Consider the following 19,140-nt stretch of genomic DNA (forward strand, 5'->3'; position numbering starts at 1 on the left):
AATGCTGCGATTGTTTTGACGTATAAATTCGCGTGATATATCTTGATAGATTTTTACATTCCAGCACAAAGAGATCATATTTTTGCAAAACAAATTGGTCACACCGAACAACAAAATCTCGTTCTTCCACTTGTCTGGATCGTCAGATTTATTTTCAACAATCTTATTCATTTCGAGATTCCTGCGCTATCATAACCTGATTTTGAAAACGGTAAACGTGTCGCTTGTATAAAGTAAAATGTGATACAAAAACTTGGAGTTCGAATTGAATCAGAATGTCGTCAAAGAAAATCGCGAGGCATAGTATTGAGAAAATGACCCATCGATCGGATTCTACCAATTTAATTACGTCTAAAAATACCGAACCAGAAATCGAGATCGCGGATCATCTTGCGGATAATGAAAGGCCTTTGCGCACTGTGATTATGTTACATGCGGAACCAGTCTGGGTCGCAGTTATCCTCGTGACGATAGTGGCGGAGTTTCAAATCATATTGTACTGCGTAACCTTCAGAGGATTTCTGCTGGATATCACAAAGGAGCCCAGGAGTACCCCCTTGGTTCGCATGTTTAATTTCAATCCGGCTCTCTTAGTCTCTTTCAGCAGCTTTATTCAGAAAATCGGTTCTGCTTCTAATAGCAACATGTCTCACATCGTGTTCTCACGCATTTAAGCAACCTTATGTGATGATGATGGAGGCTTTGTACTGTGCCGACTTCCTCTTGGCGTTGTCGTACAGGACTTGGACCTCGATATCTGTTGTATCAGGAATCCAGCCACGAAAAAGACTCGGGCTACTACTAGACGTCGTATCTTTAATACCCGTCGACGCATTCCTTTGGTATGGCTCAGACTTGGCGCTCACAAATCCCGGAGTCTTCCACTTGTGGTCCCTCAACCATTTGATACGAATATACCGTCTTTACTTGTTTTTCGGTATACATTGGCCAACCTCTAAACTGTGTTCATTACTTGCCGAGCATTATCTTTTAGAGGGTATGCTAGGCAGGAATCTTCAGTAAAAGATTCTAAAACTATTTTTAGGAAAATCCACGAATGGTATCACTTGGGTTTCGATTCAGATCCATTTGGTGCAAGTCCTAACCATTTTGCTGGTAATTTCGATGCTCGCTGTTGTGATAATGTTCAAGTGGCGGATTGACATTGAAAAGGAAGAATACGGGTGGTTGCAGAATGTAGTTGATCGTTTGAAGCCGAACAATTACAGGTCCAACGACTGGTTTTGGATATCGTTCTACGTGATCATCGGTCACGTATCTTCGCACGGGCAAGTCGTTGCATTTTGTACTTTATATTTGCAGTATTAACCTGAGAACAGACATATCATAATTTGAATTTACTTCAGGACCATAGAACTGCCCGTCTCGACCGATCATGTGCTTTTTGCTGTCTTTGCAATGATCGGCGCTCTTGGTATTCGTTCACTCCTGCTCGCCTATATGGTCGATATCATTCAACGGAGAGACTACGCCAAGAGTATTTTCACGCTGAAGAGATCGATTCTGGACGAGCTCATGACGGTATTAGTAGATTTCACTGAACGGAATTAATTTTTTTTATATGGTTAGATAAAGGATATCAACGGTAGCTTAAAAATAAAAAAAACGGATTATATTTATTGACAAGGAACGTGGCCGCCTTGTAATAGGCAGCTTATTATACGTTGGAGTGTTTCGGTGTCGTTAAGTAAGGCGCGTTAAAGTTTAAGGTTGACGTTTTAAGCCTGCAGTAACGATTCAGACGCGTCATCAGATCCACAAGTATTATGATTCGTTTTGGGAAACAGAGGGTGGTCAGAAATTCCGGATCAGCGATTTCATCATGTATCCATTGATATTCAAGGCTGAATGCAGTCTGGAGCTGTCGTGGGCTACCTTCAAACACGTCAGTATCTCAATCAGTTAAAATGACAAAATGACAAGTCATAATTAGAAATGAAAGCTTACTATTGTATGTGCTGAAAATAGTCTAAGCTGTTTCGCCACATGCCGGTGCCATTTCTCAGGAACGTGTCGTTGTTGTGCGAGCGGAAATTCGTCTCACCGGGTGACTATATCTTCAGAAAGTTCGATATCAAAGATCGGCTTATTTACATCGTGAGTGGAAGTGTCCACGTACTCTCAGAAGAGGACAATGAGACTCCAATCCTTTCATTTTCCGGTGGGACGATTTTCGGTATGTAGATTTTCTCCCTTTTCAATTCTCTTCGTTCTATCGAGTCAAGGTTTCACTAACGATTCCGAACCGCACAGGTGAAATCGCACTCCTAGCAAGCTACAGGAGTGGCGTTAGCGTCCTAGCCTGCACCCCTTGCGAACTGAACGTTCTCGAGCGTAACAAATTTGCTAGGATAATAATTCCTAGCTATCCAGAAATATGGAGTGAGATTACATCGGTGATCGATACGCGTCTAAAAGGTGCAAAGTTTATGACGGAACTTGGTGTTTATTTGCAGAAAAACCAAAATGTCATGTTAGTACGGCCGCTACATTAATTATTGCATCGAATACCCCCAACGGAATCCAAATCGCGCTCTCTCTATTTCACTTGAACTTTGTCTCCAATTCCACATTTTATTCCAGACAAAATAATCGTAACACCGACGTTGCTTGGCTCAAAACAAGCCTCAGTGCTCTTCAGGGTGCGCAACGAGTCGATGGAGGCATCAAAGAAATGAAGAAACGAGCAAATCTTATGGAGCAGGTCTATGCCTCTACGGATATTCGGTACACCTTCATGTACCTGGATACACTCGTGCTGTCCGATGTACGATTCGTTTAGCTTCGCTTCGAAGGCTGGCGCAATATAAAGGAAGCCCGAATATTCATTGAAAGAAAGATGAAACATTGATCTTCTTTCCTTATTAACTTTTAGAACATAGCTCTGACCTCGGATGCCGTGTTTTTGCAATCTTCAAAGTGCCCATGGATATTGAAGCCTGGCTCTCCGGTGCTTCAGCTGTGGGATACGATCGTTTTAATCTCTACAATAACGTTATCTTATACACGTGAGTTCGAGCAAAGTAGCTCAGATAGTACGCAGTATTGCAGAAGCATTTGTACAGTATTTCTACCTATACTGCAACACCGTTTACAATATTGCGAAAACATTGCACGGTGTATTTACAGTATTGTAAAGCTTGCAAAATTAAGTTGCTGCAACTTTTATACAGCATTAGGAGCTGTATGAGAAAAAAAGTTGATGACATGAGTGTAGAGTGTAGCAATAGCTCAGTTGATAATTTTCATGTACAGTTACGGTAAGTATAGCTTTTCAAGAGTTTGAGACGGACGTCGTTCACGCTTGGACCATTTTTATCGGTCTTGTACTGACAGCCGACTTGTGGGTCGTTCTTTGCACTGCCATACAGAAGAACGATCGGAGTACGTATGTACCTCTTTCGCAATTCAAGTTTCTAGATGGTCCATGAATTACTGAACAAGAATGAGTCTGCAAAGGCGCCTCGCTTAATTTAAAATAATGATTATTATTCGTAGTTACCATTATCAAGGTGTCACAGATCCTTAAGATTCGTCTCCACGACTGGACTTTTTGGTTTGATCTTGTTGCCGCCGTACCTTGGACGGTTCTGGTGAGTGCCATGCCTGTTGAATACAGTTTCTTGAGATTATTGAAACTACTTCGAATGCTGAAATTATACAAGGTACGAACTATGGTTTGAACAGAAAAACTCAAACAGCGTAAGAAACCTGCTGTTTTTTCAATTACCGGTAACAGTAATGCTTTCATGTCGAGTTACAGTTAGAGATCATGTTTACGAGGATAGAGAACTCTCACAAGATATCACTGGTCGTTCTTCGAATGGTGAAATACAGCCTCTACGTTATTCTGATCAGTTTCTTCTTTACCGGCATGCTCTTGTTCTCAACTTGCCCCGCCAGACTCGGAGTCGATTCTTGCCCTCCGACGTCGTGGATTTCGACCGCTCTAACCGGTGAGTCGGATCTGCTGTATACTTGCAGAGCAGATGAATGTTTATCCGATTGAGCTCGATTTTTGACAGGTCATGAGCAGCTGACTCACAAAGTGTTCAGTTACTCGTTATTGGTCGTCCTTCAGATAGTGCTCGGCATTGGAACGCCTATAGCCAGGCCAGGGTCCTCGATGGAATGTGCATTCTGGGTGATCCTGATGATATTCGGCGCCTTATTGTACATATTTTACATGGCATCATTAACGTCTGTCCGTATTCTAGGTAAAGTAAAATTAAACCTTAGTAGAAGCAATCCGGTAAATGGCAAAGCTGTTCAATTTGTCCACAGGGCAGGTTATATATGCCCGGCATTACCATCTTAGTCAGGCTATTCACTATCATTTAAACAAGACCACGGTACCAGAGGCCTTGAAGAAACGAGTCGACTCGTATCTTGAGACAGAAATGCGATACGACAGGGGCTACAGAGTGGTGACCAACGAAGATGTGCTAAGCACACTGTCACCAGAGATGTCTGCGAATTGGAAATACGAGAGATTCAACCGTCTGATAAGTAACGTGCCTCTCTTCACGGAGATGGATCAAGGTATGAAGAATATCTGCAATTTCATGAACGCGAAAGCGACTGGTACTCGTTTTTCTGAGGCAGGATTCATCCGGGATATCTGCTCCATTGCTTCGATCACTGTTCTTCCTCCGAGGGAACTTCTTTCCTACGGTGGGCGGCATTGCACGGAGATGTATTTAATCGAAAAGGGCTACTGTGAGATGATTCACATGGAACCGTCCATCCCCCATCGCAAGGTTGGCCCTGGGACATCTATATACGTTCTTGAAATGTCTCTGCAGCTCCCGGTTGTCCATACGGTGGTCACCTCCACTTACGTGTCGTTCCTCACGATAAGCCGAAACGATTTTCTCCGTGTATACAGCAACTATCCCGAAGAGAAGTTCGAGTTCGACCAGCTACTGGCAGAATTTCATCGAATGGAGGTGAGTGCGGATTGATTAAAAATGTTTTCGTACTCGTTGAACAGTTATCATTGACATTTTGGTCAAATAGCAAGTTCTGGAACTGCGAGAGCAGGCCAAGGAGCAACCGGAATTCGTCGAGGTGCTCCATACGGTGCGACCGCCAATTCCATCCTTCACTTTCTTCGTGTACACCATAAATAAAGAAGATCCTGAATACTATGTGATCAGCGAGCCATTTGAGCGGCTAAAAAACTTGAAATTCCTCAAGTGAGGGATTCGAGCATCTGTGATTCGAGATGCAAATGACTTATCGGACACTTTCTTACCAGGTGGTGTCTCCTACGTCTGACTATTCGTCCGGACGGAAGGTTTCTGAAATACTACGAGGCTCAGAGGTGCATTTGCGCTATTATGACCACAATTTTGTATACCATGCGAATTATCGTCCAGGCTAGTGATTCAAGAACATTCATCACCCGGGTAATCACCTTTTTAAATATCGCTGCCCTCTTGGATATCTATGTCAGAATGCACGTAGGGTACTTCAACGAAAAAGGGTTATTGGTCACGCATCCACTGTCCACTGCTTCGCAATACATGACGACATCGATGTTCGTCGACCTCCTCGGCCTACTTCCGTTCGAGCAGCTGATCCTGCGGAAGATGATGTAAGTTAGCGGACGAGTGGAAAATGTCACACGATTGAATTTTCACTCCACAAAATTCGACGTTTCCAGTATCGCTTTTATATATAATCTGACTCTAAAATGTCCGCCAGCTCCTCCAAGGATCTATTTTTCTTCTACCTGACGAGAGTTCTCCAACTTCACCGTGTCATTGGAGCTGTAAACTATCTCCAGGAAACAGATTCGTGGTCCAAGGTCATAAAGTATGGGAAGTTCCTACCCATTCTTCTCCTGATTGCGCACATTTTCGCTTGCGTAGTCCTCTACACCAGCTGTATCTTTGATGCAAAATACGAGGACACTGCGGAGTTTAAGGCAGGTCTTCGGTGCCCACAGTGGCACAGCTTTATTGAAGCGAGTTAGTGAAACCCAAAATTTTCCAAAATAATCTGTAAAGCTGCTGCGACTTCATGGCGGTAGTAAGATCAGTAATTTCTGCGATTTGACTCCAAAGGTACCAAATACAAGCTCACCGATTGGATAGTTTACCGAAGATCATTATACATTGCTGTTAGTACACTGACGCGCGTCGGCGTCGAAGAGTTACAGATCAAGACACCGTCGATGATGAACGTGTTTTACATAATGTCAGCAGTAACGTTCACGGTTCTCCTGCTTCTGATGGGCCAGGTAATGGCTGATTCGGCAATACGAGACGTCGAGTTGACGGCCTACCAAGACCGGATGACAACGTTGGTCAACTTCATGAACAACAAAAAGATCGGCCCTGAACTACACGAGTACGTCTAGGTTTCTGGGACTCGTCGCAACCATGGCAAAATGCATGTATAGTCTCGATCGCGTTCCGATTCTTACAGCGAAGTCATTTCCTACTTCGAGCTCGCTTGGAGGCACAAACGAGGCCAGTCCGTCGATCGGCTCTTTGGCGCCTTCCATCCCGCCCTTCGAGAGGACGTACTCTGCGCTTTGTACAGCGAATGCTTGTCAAAGGTACATTTTCTAATGGATTAGAAATCACGTGTCGTCTAGCTACGGATGATCTTGTGGTCTTCAGTGTCCCGGATTGGCTGACGCGAGCGAAACCTTCTATCGATACCTTCTGATGCACCTTAGAGGAGTCTGGTTTTATCCGAACGGTTCGGTCATTGTGCATTACAACGACGTCGTCGATCTTGTCTGCGTTATTCACACAGGCAGCGCCGAAGTCGTAGCACCGGATGGATCCTACGTAACGACACTGGGACCAGGCAGGTATAATGACACTGTATAGACGCGTGCTTGTAATTTACTTCTAAAGATAATGATAGGTAATTTAGTGTTTATGGGAACTTGATCGGGTCGACCACCGTACGAATGCCTGTAAGTATCGTCGTCACGGCCCATATGGAAGCGCTAATTTTTGACGCCGATGAATTTTATCGCGCCTTGACCATTCACCGTAAGGCTAAGCATATTTTCATGAATGCCATGGAACTCAATACCGACTACATTTCGGCCAACTTTGACGACCAGGTGGTCGTCGTTACAACCGGGGATTCATCAACCGACGAACAATTTTACAAGGTTTGTTGCACCTTCCGTGAAACTGTGCAGCTAGCGGGCTTCCTTATTGTTATGTCCTACCTTTTTCCTTGCTGCCTTGCTTCTCTTCCGCAGGGCACGAGGCTATTTGGATTTCTTCGTTTTTTGAGCATGAGAGTCGTCGATCCAAATTGGCTACCAATAGTCCTCTGGGATCGAAACGTATTGTTTTTTTCCTATTACTTGAGCCCATGCGCGATCATCTATCAAATTGCTTACGGTGAATTCAACATATACTGGATTAGTTTCCAGTACTTTACTGATTTCTTGTTCCTCGTTACGATGTACATCAAGGCCAACAGCGCTTTTGAGGATAAATCTGGTAACGTTGTCAGAGACAAAAGACGTATATGGATGAGGTGAGTTTATCCTAGTAAAGGACCAGCGAGAAATTATCGCCAAAGTAACAATGTTTCAACAGCAATGAAACACCGTGTAATTTTAAAATGGGTACCATATCATAGCGTAAACTATGTAATTCTGTCAAGGTTCGTTAAATCTCCGATGGGTTTTTACGCTCATCTGGCATCAGTCGTTCCTATCGAAGTGATATCGTTTACTTTTCGGGATAGAACAATGCAAAGACTGTACGCGACCTTGCGTGTCAATCGAATTCTCAGACTGGTGAGTACTTTTGGAAAGTAACGCTTCAAGAATAAGAAGTTTACGTCCGCTAATTTCGAACTCAGGCAGTAGTTGTCGATTTCTTCAACGTTCAGTGCCAAAGGCTGAACATAAACATCTTCAACATGCGGTTAACTTACCTGATCGCGATACTCCTCTTCACTGTACATCTTGCGTCATGTATCCTGGCCTTTATGACCATCAAGGAAGATATCTACGACTTGGACGACTCGACTCGTCGAACTGTGTACTTTAGCAACGTGTTTCACGTATCTGCTTTGTATGGAGGGTCCACGACACGGCGGTACGTAGAAAAATATGACCAGTATAACAGCGAGAGTTCTGCTTTGTGTCAAACTGCTTGCTCTGATATCTTCCAGGTTGCCAATAGCCAGTTCCTGGTACTACACCTGCTACATCCTGATGCTAGAGATCATAATGTTCGTTATGTTCGCTTTGATCGTTGGTGACATGTGCGCGATGATAAATGTCAGTCACTACGTGATGATAACGTATGAGCGAATAATTAAGCGGTTTAAAATTTACATGGAAACGTGCGATCTGACTTACGTACTGCGTCAGAACATGTGGACCTACGGGTGCAACTTGTGGGATTTCAACAGGGGTCGACAAGTCCCTCATCTGGTACCCAAACATTCAGACCACGTGATCAGAATACTCGTTTCCGAGATTGCAACACTCATATCAAATTACATTCAAGGTGTTGGAGGCTCCTCGTTATTTGCGAAGAGAGATCAAAAATGCTCTCTTCATCCACCATTTGGAGAACCACCAGATATTCTCTGGGTGTCACGAGGATTTCTTGCGTCAAGTCGCTGACCATTTCATTCTGTTAAACTTTTTCGCTGACGATCTGATTGTCAACGCGGGCGACGTAAACGGTACCATGTACTTCATCGACAGCGGAAAAGTACTAACGATACATCACGATTCCAACAAAAACGCGAAGGAAGACAGAACAGAGATTTTCGAAGAAGGAGATTCGTTCGGAGTATTATCCGGTATCACATCGATAACGATAACGCGACGTCGTAATGATTTAATTATAACTATCGTCCTGTTGCAGGTTTGTTCCCACGATATCCACACAGAATGACGCACCGGGCGTTTGGAACGTGTAAAATACTGAAGTTGAATGGAAAGAAGTGGTTCTACTTGCTGCAGCATTTTCCTGCCTCCCGAGATCACCTTTACGAAATAGCGAGTGAATTGAAGGCGCAGGCAGGTCCGATAAGGAGTTGAGTTCGTAAAATATCCACCTGAATGTAATTACCCGGATAATTCATACGCAAAACTACGTAGTTCCATTCCGCAGTCGGAGGTGATTACCATTAAGTAGTTCCTGCTGCAGCATCGGTTGCTTAGTGCAACTATTACATGTACTAGAACTTACATCTATGTCTTATTTTCTTACTACTGGATCGGGGAGGGGTGCAAAAACTTCTCACGACCGTATGTGCAGGAGGTGCGGTAATTGAGTTAGTCATAGGTGAATAACCGTTATCTCGTAATTAGAAATAGCGCATTAGCCCGAAGGCCGGAGTGTGTTCCGCCAGTTTTACGTGTATCAAATGAACTGTAACCGTCCAATAAAAGTATTCGCGATTGCGAATTGAATCCTCAACCGCTAACGCATTCCGCGAGAATTTCGCGTGTAGACGTCCGATGAAATCGTGGGTATACCCAAGGTGTTCGAGCATTTGCAGAACGGAAGATAACCGTGCAGAGCGTACTGCGAGGGATCGGGGATCGGTTTTTCTCCTCTTCTCATCCTCTGCCCTTACCCCTCCGTCTCACCGTTCGGTAATCACCCGCAGCGTCTAATAATAAACCGAAGAACTCTCGAGGCCGACATACGAACCGACGGACGGACAATGCCCATCAGCGAGCCATTATGTATGGAAAGGCAAGCGGCGTGCGGCGCACGGTGAACCGTCAAATTAGTGGATTGATCGATACCGCGCGCGGCGTGTCTGCTCGTTCTTTGTGAAAAAGGTAAAAAACAAAATGGAGGCTGCGACCGCCCCGTTCCGCCCCATGGCGGTAACCCCCTTAGCCACGCCTCAAGACCCAGGATCGACTGGGCGCCGAGAATTTCCGGGTCCAGGATCGATATCGCCTCGCGCGCATTGGTCTCACTAAAATTGTAGAAATTCCAAAATCCTCGTCGGTCAGTCGAGCCTTTATTGCGGCCCACCGGTTGCCGTGGTTCGCATCCTCTCCTCGTTTTCCAGAGTCCTCCTTCGCTCCCGGGGCGACGTTCCCCCCCGACATCCGCCCCTGGATCGAGGGCGTGGCTCCGCTGAGGCGTATCAAGGTCGTATTTCCGTTGCAGCGCGCGGTCCGAGGGCATAATGCCGCCTCCCGGAGAACGGGGGGCGTACCCCACGGTGGGGCACATAGACAGCCGCAGTCGCAAGCCGGCCTTAACTTCGCCCGCGTGCCATAAGCTTGAAGTGCGGAGTGCGCCGAGAGACGAAACTCCCCGATACGATTTTCGCGGGGCACGCGACCCCCTTGCGGTAATTTAATTGATTCGCGATATCTGCGCGAAAATAATCAACGGACACTGTTGTACCTTGTATATTTCTCAGCGAGTATCCCGTCGGACACGTTTTTCAGACTCGCTCTCACCGCCTTGCAAGCCGATTATTATCCCACGCGTAGAAAGGCGCCCCGGCCTTGTTCTCTTCGTACCCACGCGATTTTATAACTCGTAAGAGACAGCAGCCGAGTGCGGCAGTGTGATTACGTGCAGTTCTTCGTCCTTTGTTTAAGGTGAAGGATACAAACGCGACAGCGGATCGTCTCGTGCTCTTACGAAAAACATAACATTCGTGGTGTTTTTACAGCATAAAGAAGATCGTTCGAACGTTGAAATTTTCCAATTTTCCACCACTGTTCGAGCACCGAGTACATGGGATATTTTAACGCTCGCCGAAAGCTATCCGGCGTTTCTTCCGAGTGACAATTTCACTTGGGGTCAGACCAACCGCCAGTGTAACGTACGTGCAGGTTGCATGTGAACGGGTAATTAAACCCCCGGGGTTAAAGAATATAAAAATCGTTAAAGTTGGCCGTCGAGTATCGTCAGTTCGGTTGTGACGGTGCAGCGCGCGGTTTTTACTCAGTGCGAGTCGAATGAATCCAGGTCGTGACTTGGCCAGGTTTAGCCACAGTTACAACCCGTCGAAGACGTGAAAAGGCGAGGAAACAAGAAAGGAAGTCTCTCATCAAAAGGCGTCGGTCGTTCAATCACCACCATGTAACACTTCGCACGTTGTTTCAAAGTGTCTCTGCCCGATTACTTCGCAAAAGAACAGGTCGTCCTGCAGACCTCGGCGTGCAGGAACCCCGCGCAATAACCTAAAGACGAAGCGAAACCCGGAGTCAAATTTCACCGTCATAAGATGAGGCGACCGATCGCGGCGGCCGGAACGAGCTGGTAGATCGTACACATCGATTCGGAATATCGTCATCGGCGCGGTGGTGGAGGAATATCGGCATCAGCGGGCGTAGCCGAAGATAAAATGCCAAGACCATCGCGCGAGTCATACGGCGAACAGAAGCCCCCCTACTCCTACATCTCGCTTACGGCAATGGCGATATGGTCATCCCGTGAAAAGATGCTACCACTCGCTGAGATATACAGGTTTATTGCTGACCGATTTCCGTACTACCGCCGGGACACGAGACGGTGGCAGAATTCTCTGAGGCACAATCTATCGTTCAACGATTGCTTCATCAAGGTAAGACGTTTACGGTTGCTGATGACGATTCCCGACGATTTCCTCGGCCGTGATGGCGCACCATTTTTCTTCCTCTTGGCTCGAGAAGCAAGCACGATAAGTTCGGGAACGCGGTCGTATACCGATCGTTATTTACAGGTGCCTGTGTCACTTTGTCTACTGCACCGCGATCGGACGCTGTGTACAATGTTTTTTCTGATGTAATTATCTCCGCAGGATACGACGTCGTCGCCCGACGGAGAAGGATCACGTAGGTCCGATACCACTTTTTGAAATTGACGTTTAGGCAGGATTTCGGGACTATCTCGTTCTTAATCCTACGATTTTAAGTGCGGGAAACAGAGCGGAACGTCGTATTTGAAGTGAAATATGATTCACGGTTTATCAAAATGGTACCCCATTCATTCTCTCAACTTTCTACAACATTATCAAAAACCGATGGAACAGGCAACGGTGACTGATCCGCGAGTTCAGTAATTATACCAGAAAACACTTCCTATGCTCGACACTAATTCCCTCCCGAAGCATGAAAGTAGAAATTGAGCAATTCTCTACCAATTAATCTACGATTGTTTCATGCCCTGCAGTGGCAAACCGAAATGACGCTAGGAGTCGTAATAATCTAGCATTTCAATAGTTTGTTTTTAAAATCAGTCACGCTACACCGTAGACGGCAGAAAAAGCTTCGGGCATATATATTATACGAATGTTAAAAATTCTTCCGTACCAGTTGCCATGCGGGAACGATGAAAACACACAGACACTCCAAAGCTTGAGAGTAAAAATCTTACAGGTATAAGATCGAAGAGCGCGATCGAGAGGATGGACTGAAAACACCTCTAGGGTGAAAAACATGGTGTATACCAATGCATCGGACGCATGTGCACAGATCAGAAGAAAAAAAAACAAATAAATAAAATAAAAGAACGTACCAAGGTATAAATTCGAAAGATTAGCCAGCCAACGCCGTGAAGACGAGGGCCCGGTGTGAAGGCGGCTTCGAGGCCTGTCATTATTGCAACCTGTGAGCCACCTGTAGACGATCATCATCCCGCGGCCATCTACCGTGTAGTTCTATTTGTCGTCATCCTAGACCCGGCTAGACCTCGAATCCGTTGGGTGTATGTAGAGACCCATGGAAAAAGACTCGAGAATCTACATTATTACACGCTCTGTAGAGTGCAGGGACTATCGGCCGGTCGTCTAACGTGTGTGAAAGTGTCAAATGAGAGCAGCTGCGACTTCCGATACGCCTCTTTCTAAAAATTTAACCGCTCAGGCTGCGCACAGAACCCCCGACTATTAGCACCTAGGAAAACCTGGCTCGCGCTCCGCAGGATTCAGGGTGGAGATTACACGGGTACCGTATCATTTTCTACACCAATTTCGGCGTAATCTTACCGCCGTCATTAAACTTGTGTACCCTACGCACAGACGGTCTCGCTCTGGTCATAATTACACTCATTAATCCTAAATTGAATAATTGTTTATACGTTATTCTCCTATCGCCTCATCTTATCTCTTTCTCATCTCATTCGATTTTCTACTTGGGAAGACAATGCGACGTTTAAATACCGGCCACCATGGAACACTGTAGTTTCAAAATGCGTTAGATGTTACGCGATGATTAGTTGGAAGTAAGATCGTTGATTCAGTTGCAATTCAGACACTAAATGCTGTTTGAAACTGTCGTGTGGAGGGCTGGAGATTTGAATGCTCGTGCAGCCGTGGAGGCTGGACTACAGCGTGTGTTAAGATTGCGTATCAAGTTGCATACTAGTAGGAATGCATTTATAATTAAACTTTTCTTTGATCGCAACGATGCGATTGTGCCGGTGAATGTCACAATACCGTTCGCCTTACGGCAGCTATCTAAATCACTTCACGTCGTGTTCGATAAAGGCTTGAATGTATATATTGTGACGCGGATGGTTCGCGCCAGGATATCGGATTACCACTCGTCGTTTCTTGCGACGAAATGCCAGCACGTATAAGTAGGTATTAGATCAAGGCAGCACTGAAAGCTCTGCTCGTAGGCTGTAATTCAAGCGACAGCTAGTCACATTTCATTTCGTTTACTCTCTTTCTCTCTCTTTAAAAAGGAAACTTACGATTGCAACTAGCTGGTTGAATCACATGCCGAAATGGTATCGCGTCTGGTGTCATTTTCGCAAAGCCGCAATTTCTGTTCAGTCGCCATAAATATTCGTATCTACTTAGACTCCGCGATCGGTACTAAAATACAGAGAGTCCGCGCGCAGGTCATCGATCGAGATCGGTTTGCGGCATAATAGTATACTGTAATTACTTTTTTGGTCGTGACAGTGAGCCGCAAGTTCGTTGGAAAAGTGTTATACAATCGCAGCGAATGATTGAGAAAGAAGTAAATCGCCACACAGCGCGTCCGATCGCAAATGTAACAAAAACTTACCGATATGTATACAATATTCTTGGAATCTTTGCTACAGGTTTTCTCTGTCTTCTTTTGTTGTTGTTTCTTCTTCTTTCTTTTTTTTTTTTTTTCTCTTTTTTCGATCACCGCTGCCATTCATCCGACCGCTAAGTCCCCGGCGAGAATATAGCAAAAAGCAAACCCTTCCTTGGCATCCGAAATTAATGTAAAAGTCAACGTATCTACCTATTTTGAATTACAAGAGGCGATTTATCCGTACGTGAAGCGGTCACACCGTCAACTGCAATTACAAGTTTCACCGTTTTTTTTTTTTTTTTTTAGTCACGATTCAAGAGAACGGGAGCAATTTCAACACCTTTGATAATGTAACGCGATTTTTTTCGCCGACCATATTGAAATTACGTCAAGTTTTTAACAATTATTCGTGCAGATCAGAGGAGATAACTTGATGAATAATCGTCAAGTGTCGTGACTCACTTCGACGTCTGCAGGGATGATTTTCTTAGTGCATATCCGCTTGTGGGGTTGTTTTGTAGGCATTATCGTGAGACGGTCTATTAGGAATCAATATAAATATTTGACATTTCGTGAAAGTAGGTAGCGACTGGACAAAGGATTAAATTCACGAGCTGCAGGCGCTGCAGACGAGAATTGACGTGGAAGGAACATGCGGGGGTAAATTCTTCATGGGTTATTTCGCCGTCAAAAGGCTGATTTCAGTTTGCACACGCACTCCGTGAGGGAACAATGCGACTGACGCCGGCGTTTTGTTAACAATGTGTATCGGGTGCAATCGGACAAAAGCACCGGTCTATGGCAGTAAAATAACTGTAAACGGGAGTAGATCAAAGGATCTGCGGCCGTTCCCCCTTTCCTCCATTTCTCGATTCTAACCAATAGGCATTTCGGTCGCCGGTCGAAAGCCTCGCGAGTTCGATCACTCGCATTTTGCTTTGATGTGAGGGGCTGAGCGAGCAGCTCGTCTCACCAGCCCCGGGGGCTTTCTTCTCTGATTGCGAATCGATTAAACTTCCGTACGAGCTGCTCGAGCAGTCAGAAATACCCGAGAAGCGCACCTGATTTTGAGCCGGCCTGACCCACGCTCCTCCGTACGTTGCTTCTACCTATACAGACGCTAATATCGATTAATGAACAAATTTGTACCACGGCGAACAATCATCACGCTAGTACCGTCAAACTTGTTTGATTCACATTTGCCGGTAATACGGACCCAGGCGTCGCTTCTACCTCGTAAACAATTTCGCAGAGTGAGTTGCCAACGTCCGTACAAATTCAAGCTCCGGAAGTCCATCCATAATCGTTTCGTTCGTTGGATTCAGGTTAGCTGTTGGCCGTTCGAAGCAAAGGGTTCAGCCATTTTTCATCTGAACTCCCGTTTCCGTTTTCTTCTCGAACCACTTGAAGCGCACTTTCCGGCTGAGTGTCTGACGCCCACTTTTTGTCTTCCAGGTTCCCAGGGGTCCTCACACCCCGGGCAAAGGTGCCTACTGGGCGCTGCATCCAGCGGCGTTATCGATGTTCGAGAACGGTTCGTTCCTCCGTCGTCGGAAGCGGTTTAAGCTCCCTAAGGCAGCGAAAGCCGAGAGCCAGGCGTTGGCTGAAACGGCGGCTAGGTTGGCTGCGACGAACAACTGCAGCGGGGCCGAGAGCTTCGGACCTTCGATTTCGGACAACAATTCCGGATCATTCCACCATCACCAAGGAATCAGCCTCACGCAGAGGCAGATCGACTTCCTCCAGGCGACTTCGAGCTTGGCGGGTCTTCACACCCTTTATCCTGTCGCTAGAGACCAACGAGCCATCTCCCTACCACCCGAGTATCACACTCCTCCAAGGAGCGAGTTCTCCACCGGGTACAACGTCAAGGAGTTTGGCACCTTGGCCCAGTCCGGCACGACTATTCTTCCCGGCACTGATTCCGACTCCAGGATTCTACCCAAACGACCGAAGCCGCTCAATCCGGCCCACAAATCTTTCAGCATCGAGAGCATCATCGAGTCCTCGACGGATTCAACCGCGAGTCGGTCTTCCAGGTATGGGATTCGATAGTTGTAACCGTGCCAATCAATCACTCGCCGTACTCGCGACGATCTATCAAAGATGAAATTTCACTCGGGAAGCATGTATCACACTTGCTGCACTGGCGTTGTACTCTCCATTCGCAGTTCGATATACGATGCACTTATTGTTGTTAATCTGTAATTACTAGTTGATTTATCCAAACAGTTTCTCTCCTCCGAACCTAATCATAACTACCGGTGATTAACCGGAGGATGCTCGAACGCATCCATCAAGCAGTCGTAAGTGCTGTTGGTTTGGGATTCTCGAAGAGTTGCTTCAATTCTCAGTAAGACAAAAAACCTCACGAGGCACGAAGCGACGTTCTGAAACCCATATCCCTATGATTAACGACCATCAAAATTTGTCCACGGACGTTCTTTTCCTAAATTCATTCTTGACGATTTTCAACAGGACAGCGGGACTGTCGAGCCTGAACCCGCTCCTCTCGACCTCGACGTCGGTCGGACTTCTACCGCCGTGGTGCGGACCCAGCATCTACACCTCAGGTATGACGACGTCGCCCAGTGTCTACCCTTTGCACCTTCACCAGGCAGCCGCCGTTTACGCCACGGCTTTGGCCACGGCGAACCTCTTTGGTTCTCATTCGGGACTCCAGGGACCCGGGAAGACATCGTCGAGCTCTGCACCGACTCCGGCGTCCACCGCGTCCCTCTACGGCCTTTACGCTGCCGGATTTCCCGCTATGCTTGGACTCGGTCCTGCCGCTCCTATTCCTGACACTACCCTCGGCCTATCGGTGCCCCATCCCATCAGTCTCCCACCGACCCCCACGACATCCCCGACCATTCTTGCCCTACCCCAACCACCCCGTGGTCCGGACAGCTCGACGACCTCCAGTTACAGTCAGGGTCAATCTTGCAGAGATTTGGCGTCCACGTAGTAGCATGACTACGTTTGTTGCGGACTTGTAACTTGAATTGGGCGAGACACCGAAGTTGGAGACACGAAAATGGTTACCAGACACAATTAGGGTTACGAGTGTAGTCCCGTATTTTGCTCGATGCATTAAGCGATTTTGGTACTTGAAGACATTCTTCCGTTTGAAGACAATGGAAGCCCGTTGGACTTTCGAAAACCATCGGTTCTTTTATTTTCCTCCAATTCCTTTACTCCTGGTCGATTTCTCCGCACTGGCGGATGTTCCAAACCAGTCCTTGTTCAGAATGCGATACGCGCTTATAGTACCTATCCATTTTTCTTCGCTCCGGGTCATGTGCGCAATTGCAGTCGTTGATACTGTTCGGACTCGACGGTGAGACTGAGTCACGTGCAGAAATACTTCCAGATTACAGAGCGAGTGCTGCTCCGTGTTTCCTCAGGCTTCTTAGCATCCCGAGGCGTTTGTGGGAAATTCTAAACATTCGTCAAGGCTCGTTAAGAGATACTTTCAAGGGAAGTTGAGCCCTGGATTCGGTCCTTCGAGAACTCGTCTCCAGTTCATAACGAGCAATCTTTGAACATTGACTCTCCGCGGCATGTGACGCGGATCGGGATTGGATGGTTTAAGAGAACTTGGATCTAATACCAGGTAGTGAATCCCGGCGGTATTCTTGCAGGCCAGTTTACGACTATGGGAACGGGTTAAAAATCGGCGTGCCAATTTGCCGGGAGCAGGTATAAGGCATAGAGACTTTACGGAGCGTCAGTTGAGGAATATCAGCAACGCGCTGCGATATCAATTATCGTTACTTAGCAGTAAAGCGCACCGGCAGCCAATAGAAGGTTGCACCGCGCGCGCTGAGGAAGAAAAGAAGTAGAGGAAATTAAAGGAAGCCCGCGAAAATGAAACGCAGCAATGAGAGAGGAACTGGAGGAACAAAGGAGGGAGAGGAGAGTTCGAACCTCCCTCGTTCCGTCCGCCCGGTTTCTGCAGACCGTGCGAATGGGTCAGATGGGTTCCCTTGGAGTCTAGTCGTTGCGGTTTACGATCGCGTCGCCTCGCCTAAGTATCACGTATTTCGCGTTGGCCAATGAAAGGTCGTTTTAAAACCGGCACCTGCCAATCACAGGGCCCGATTCTGGGCCGACCAAGGAAAGTCCCCCTCTTCTCCCTCCCCTCGCCCCAACCGTTACCGGCAAATCGATGACCCGGAGACCCTGCGGATTCAAAATATTGTTAATCCTGACTTTTAACGGGATGAAATCATACATTTCTCTCTCCATGGTGTTAGGGTATTCCGTTACGTTACGTGAAAACACGAAAAAAGAAAAAAAAGATAATACTAAAACAACTAGCGGTGATTTATAGTCAAATTGTAATTTAGGAAAATTCTCATAGCGTTCGTGTATTTGTATCATATACCGTACTATACGAATAGAAGAAATACATACTGTTTCTTACATTTCCCAGCGGCCGTTCGAAAACCGTAATATATCGCATTATACATGTTTACATTCACCTGTATACGACGATAATAATAATAACAATAATAAGAATAATGATAATAATAATAAAATTAATAATACTAATAATAATCATAACATAATTGTACAAATAAATATTAAGGGTGAATGATTATTATTCTCATCTTCATCATTATCATTAACATTATTGTTGTTGCTGTTATTATTATTACTTTTCTTACTGTAATATGTAAATGTATATAAATATGTATATGATATTATATAAAGTTTGTTTCATTAAACGTTGATTATACAACTGAACATGATACGATGAAACTATTATTATACCTTTTATATACCTTTTCCAATATTTTTCCGATACAATATCTGATACTATGCAGTAAATGTATAAGGAATATGTAGTGAAAAAAAAATTACTATTCCGATAGTTGTATAGCGAAACATGTACTATTTCTAGTTTTTTCCATTAAATTATAACGGGAGAGATTTGCACCCAGAAAATAATTTCTTCAACGTCTGAAACAATTATTCCCCTTCGGGGTTGCATGCGGTCTGAGAAATTATTGTACATATATATATATATATATATAGGTATGCTGCACAATTAGATTGTTAATAAGCACCGCATATGGAAAATGGGCGTCGGGATATTTTTCCCCAGCGAACGTATTACACGTAGTACAGGT

General features: G+C 45.6%; 2 protein-coding genes across 2 annotated transcripts; both read left to right on the top strand.

The window, feature by feature from the left end:
- The first annotated feature begins 314 nt into the window (after nucleotides 1-314).
- On the top strand, nucleotides 315-9,067 carry LOC107220346. Its single transcript, XM_015658909.2, has 28 exons — nucleotides 315-560; nucleotides 676-937; nucleotides 1,046-1,289; nucleotides 1,368-1,542; nucleotides 1,745-1,906; nucleotides 1,990-2,197; nucleotides 2,275-2,494; nucleotides 2,605-2,788; nucleotides 2,897-3,029; nucleotides 3,277-3,405; nucleotides 3,520-3,686; nucleotides 3,785-3,977; nucleotides 4,047-4,238; nucleotides 4,306-4,563; nucleotides 4,627-4,970; nucleotides 5,041-5,219; nucleotides 5,282-5,620; nucleotides 5,731-5,996; nucleotides 6,093-6,378; nucleotides 6,457-6,589; nucleotides 6,654-6,850; nucleotides 6,916-7,162; nucleotides 7,256-7,539; nucleotides 7,669-7,804; nucleotides 7,870-8,108; nucleotides 8,185-8,449; nucleotides 8,526-8,826; nucleotides 8,892-9,067. Exons 1-28 carry the CDS (start codon nucleotides 315-317, stop codon nucleotides 9,065-9,067), a joined length of 6,165 nt encoding a protein of 2,054 aa, XP_015514395.2.
- Nucleotides 9,068-10,255: 1,188 nt separating this feature from the next.
- On the top strand, nucleotides 10,256-18,607 carry LOC107220347 (fork head domain-containing protein FD4-like). The gene is made up of 3 exons (XM_015658910.2): nucleotides 10,256-11,574; nucleotides 15,458-16,041; nucleotides 16,481-18,607. Exons 1-3 carry the CDS (start codon nucleotides 11,356-11,358, stop codon nucleotides 16,968-16,970), a joined length of 1,293 nt encoding a protein of 430 aa, XP_015514396.1. The 5' UTR covers nucleotides 10,256-11,355; the 3' UTR covers nucleotides 16,971-18,607.
- Nucleotides 18,608-19,140: the final 533 nt, after the last annotated feature.

The sequence above is a fragment of the Neodiprion lecontei genome, chromosome 5, assembly GCF_021901455.1.
Source record: "Neodiprion lecontei isolate iyNeoLeco1 chromosome 5, iyNeoLeco1.1, whole genome shotgun sequence".
Taxonomy (NCBI): domain Eukaryota; kingdom Metazoa; phylum Arthropoda; class Insecta; order Hymenoptera; family Diprionidae; genus Neodiprion; species Neodiprion lecontei.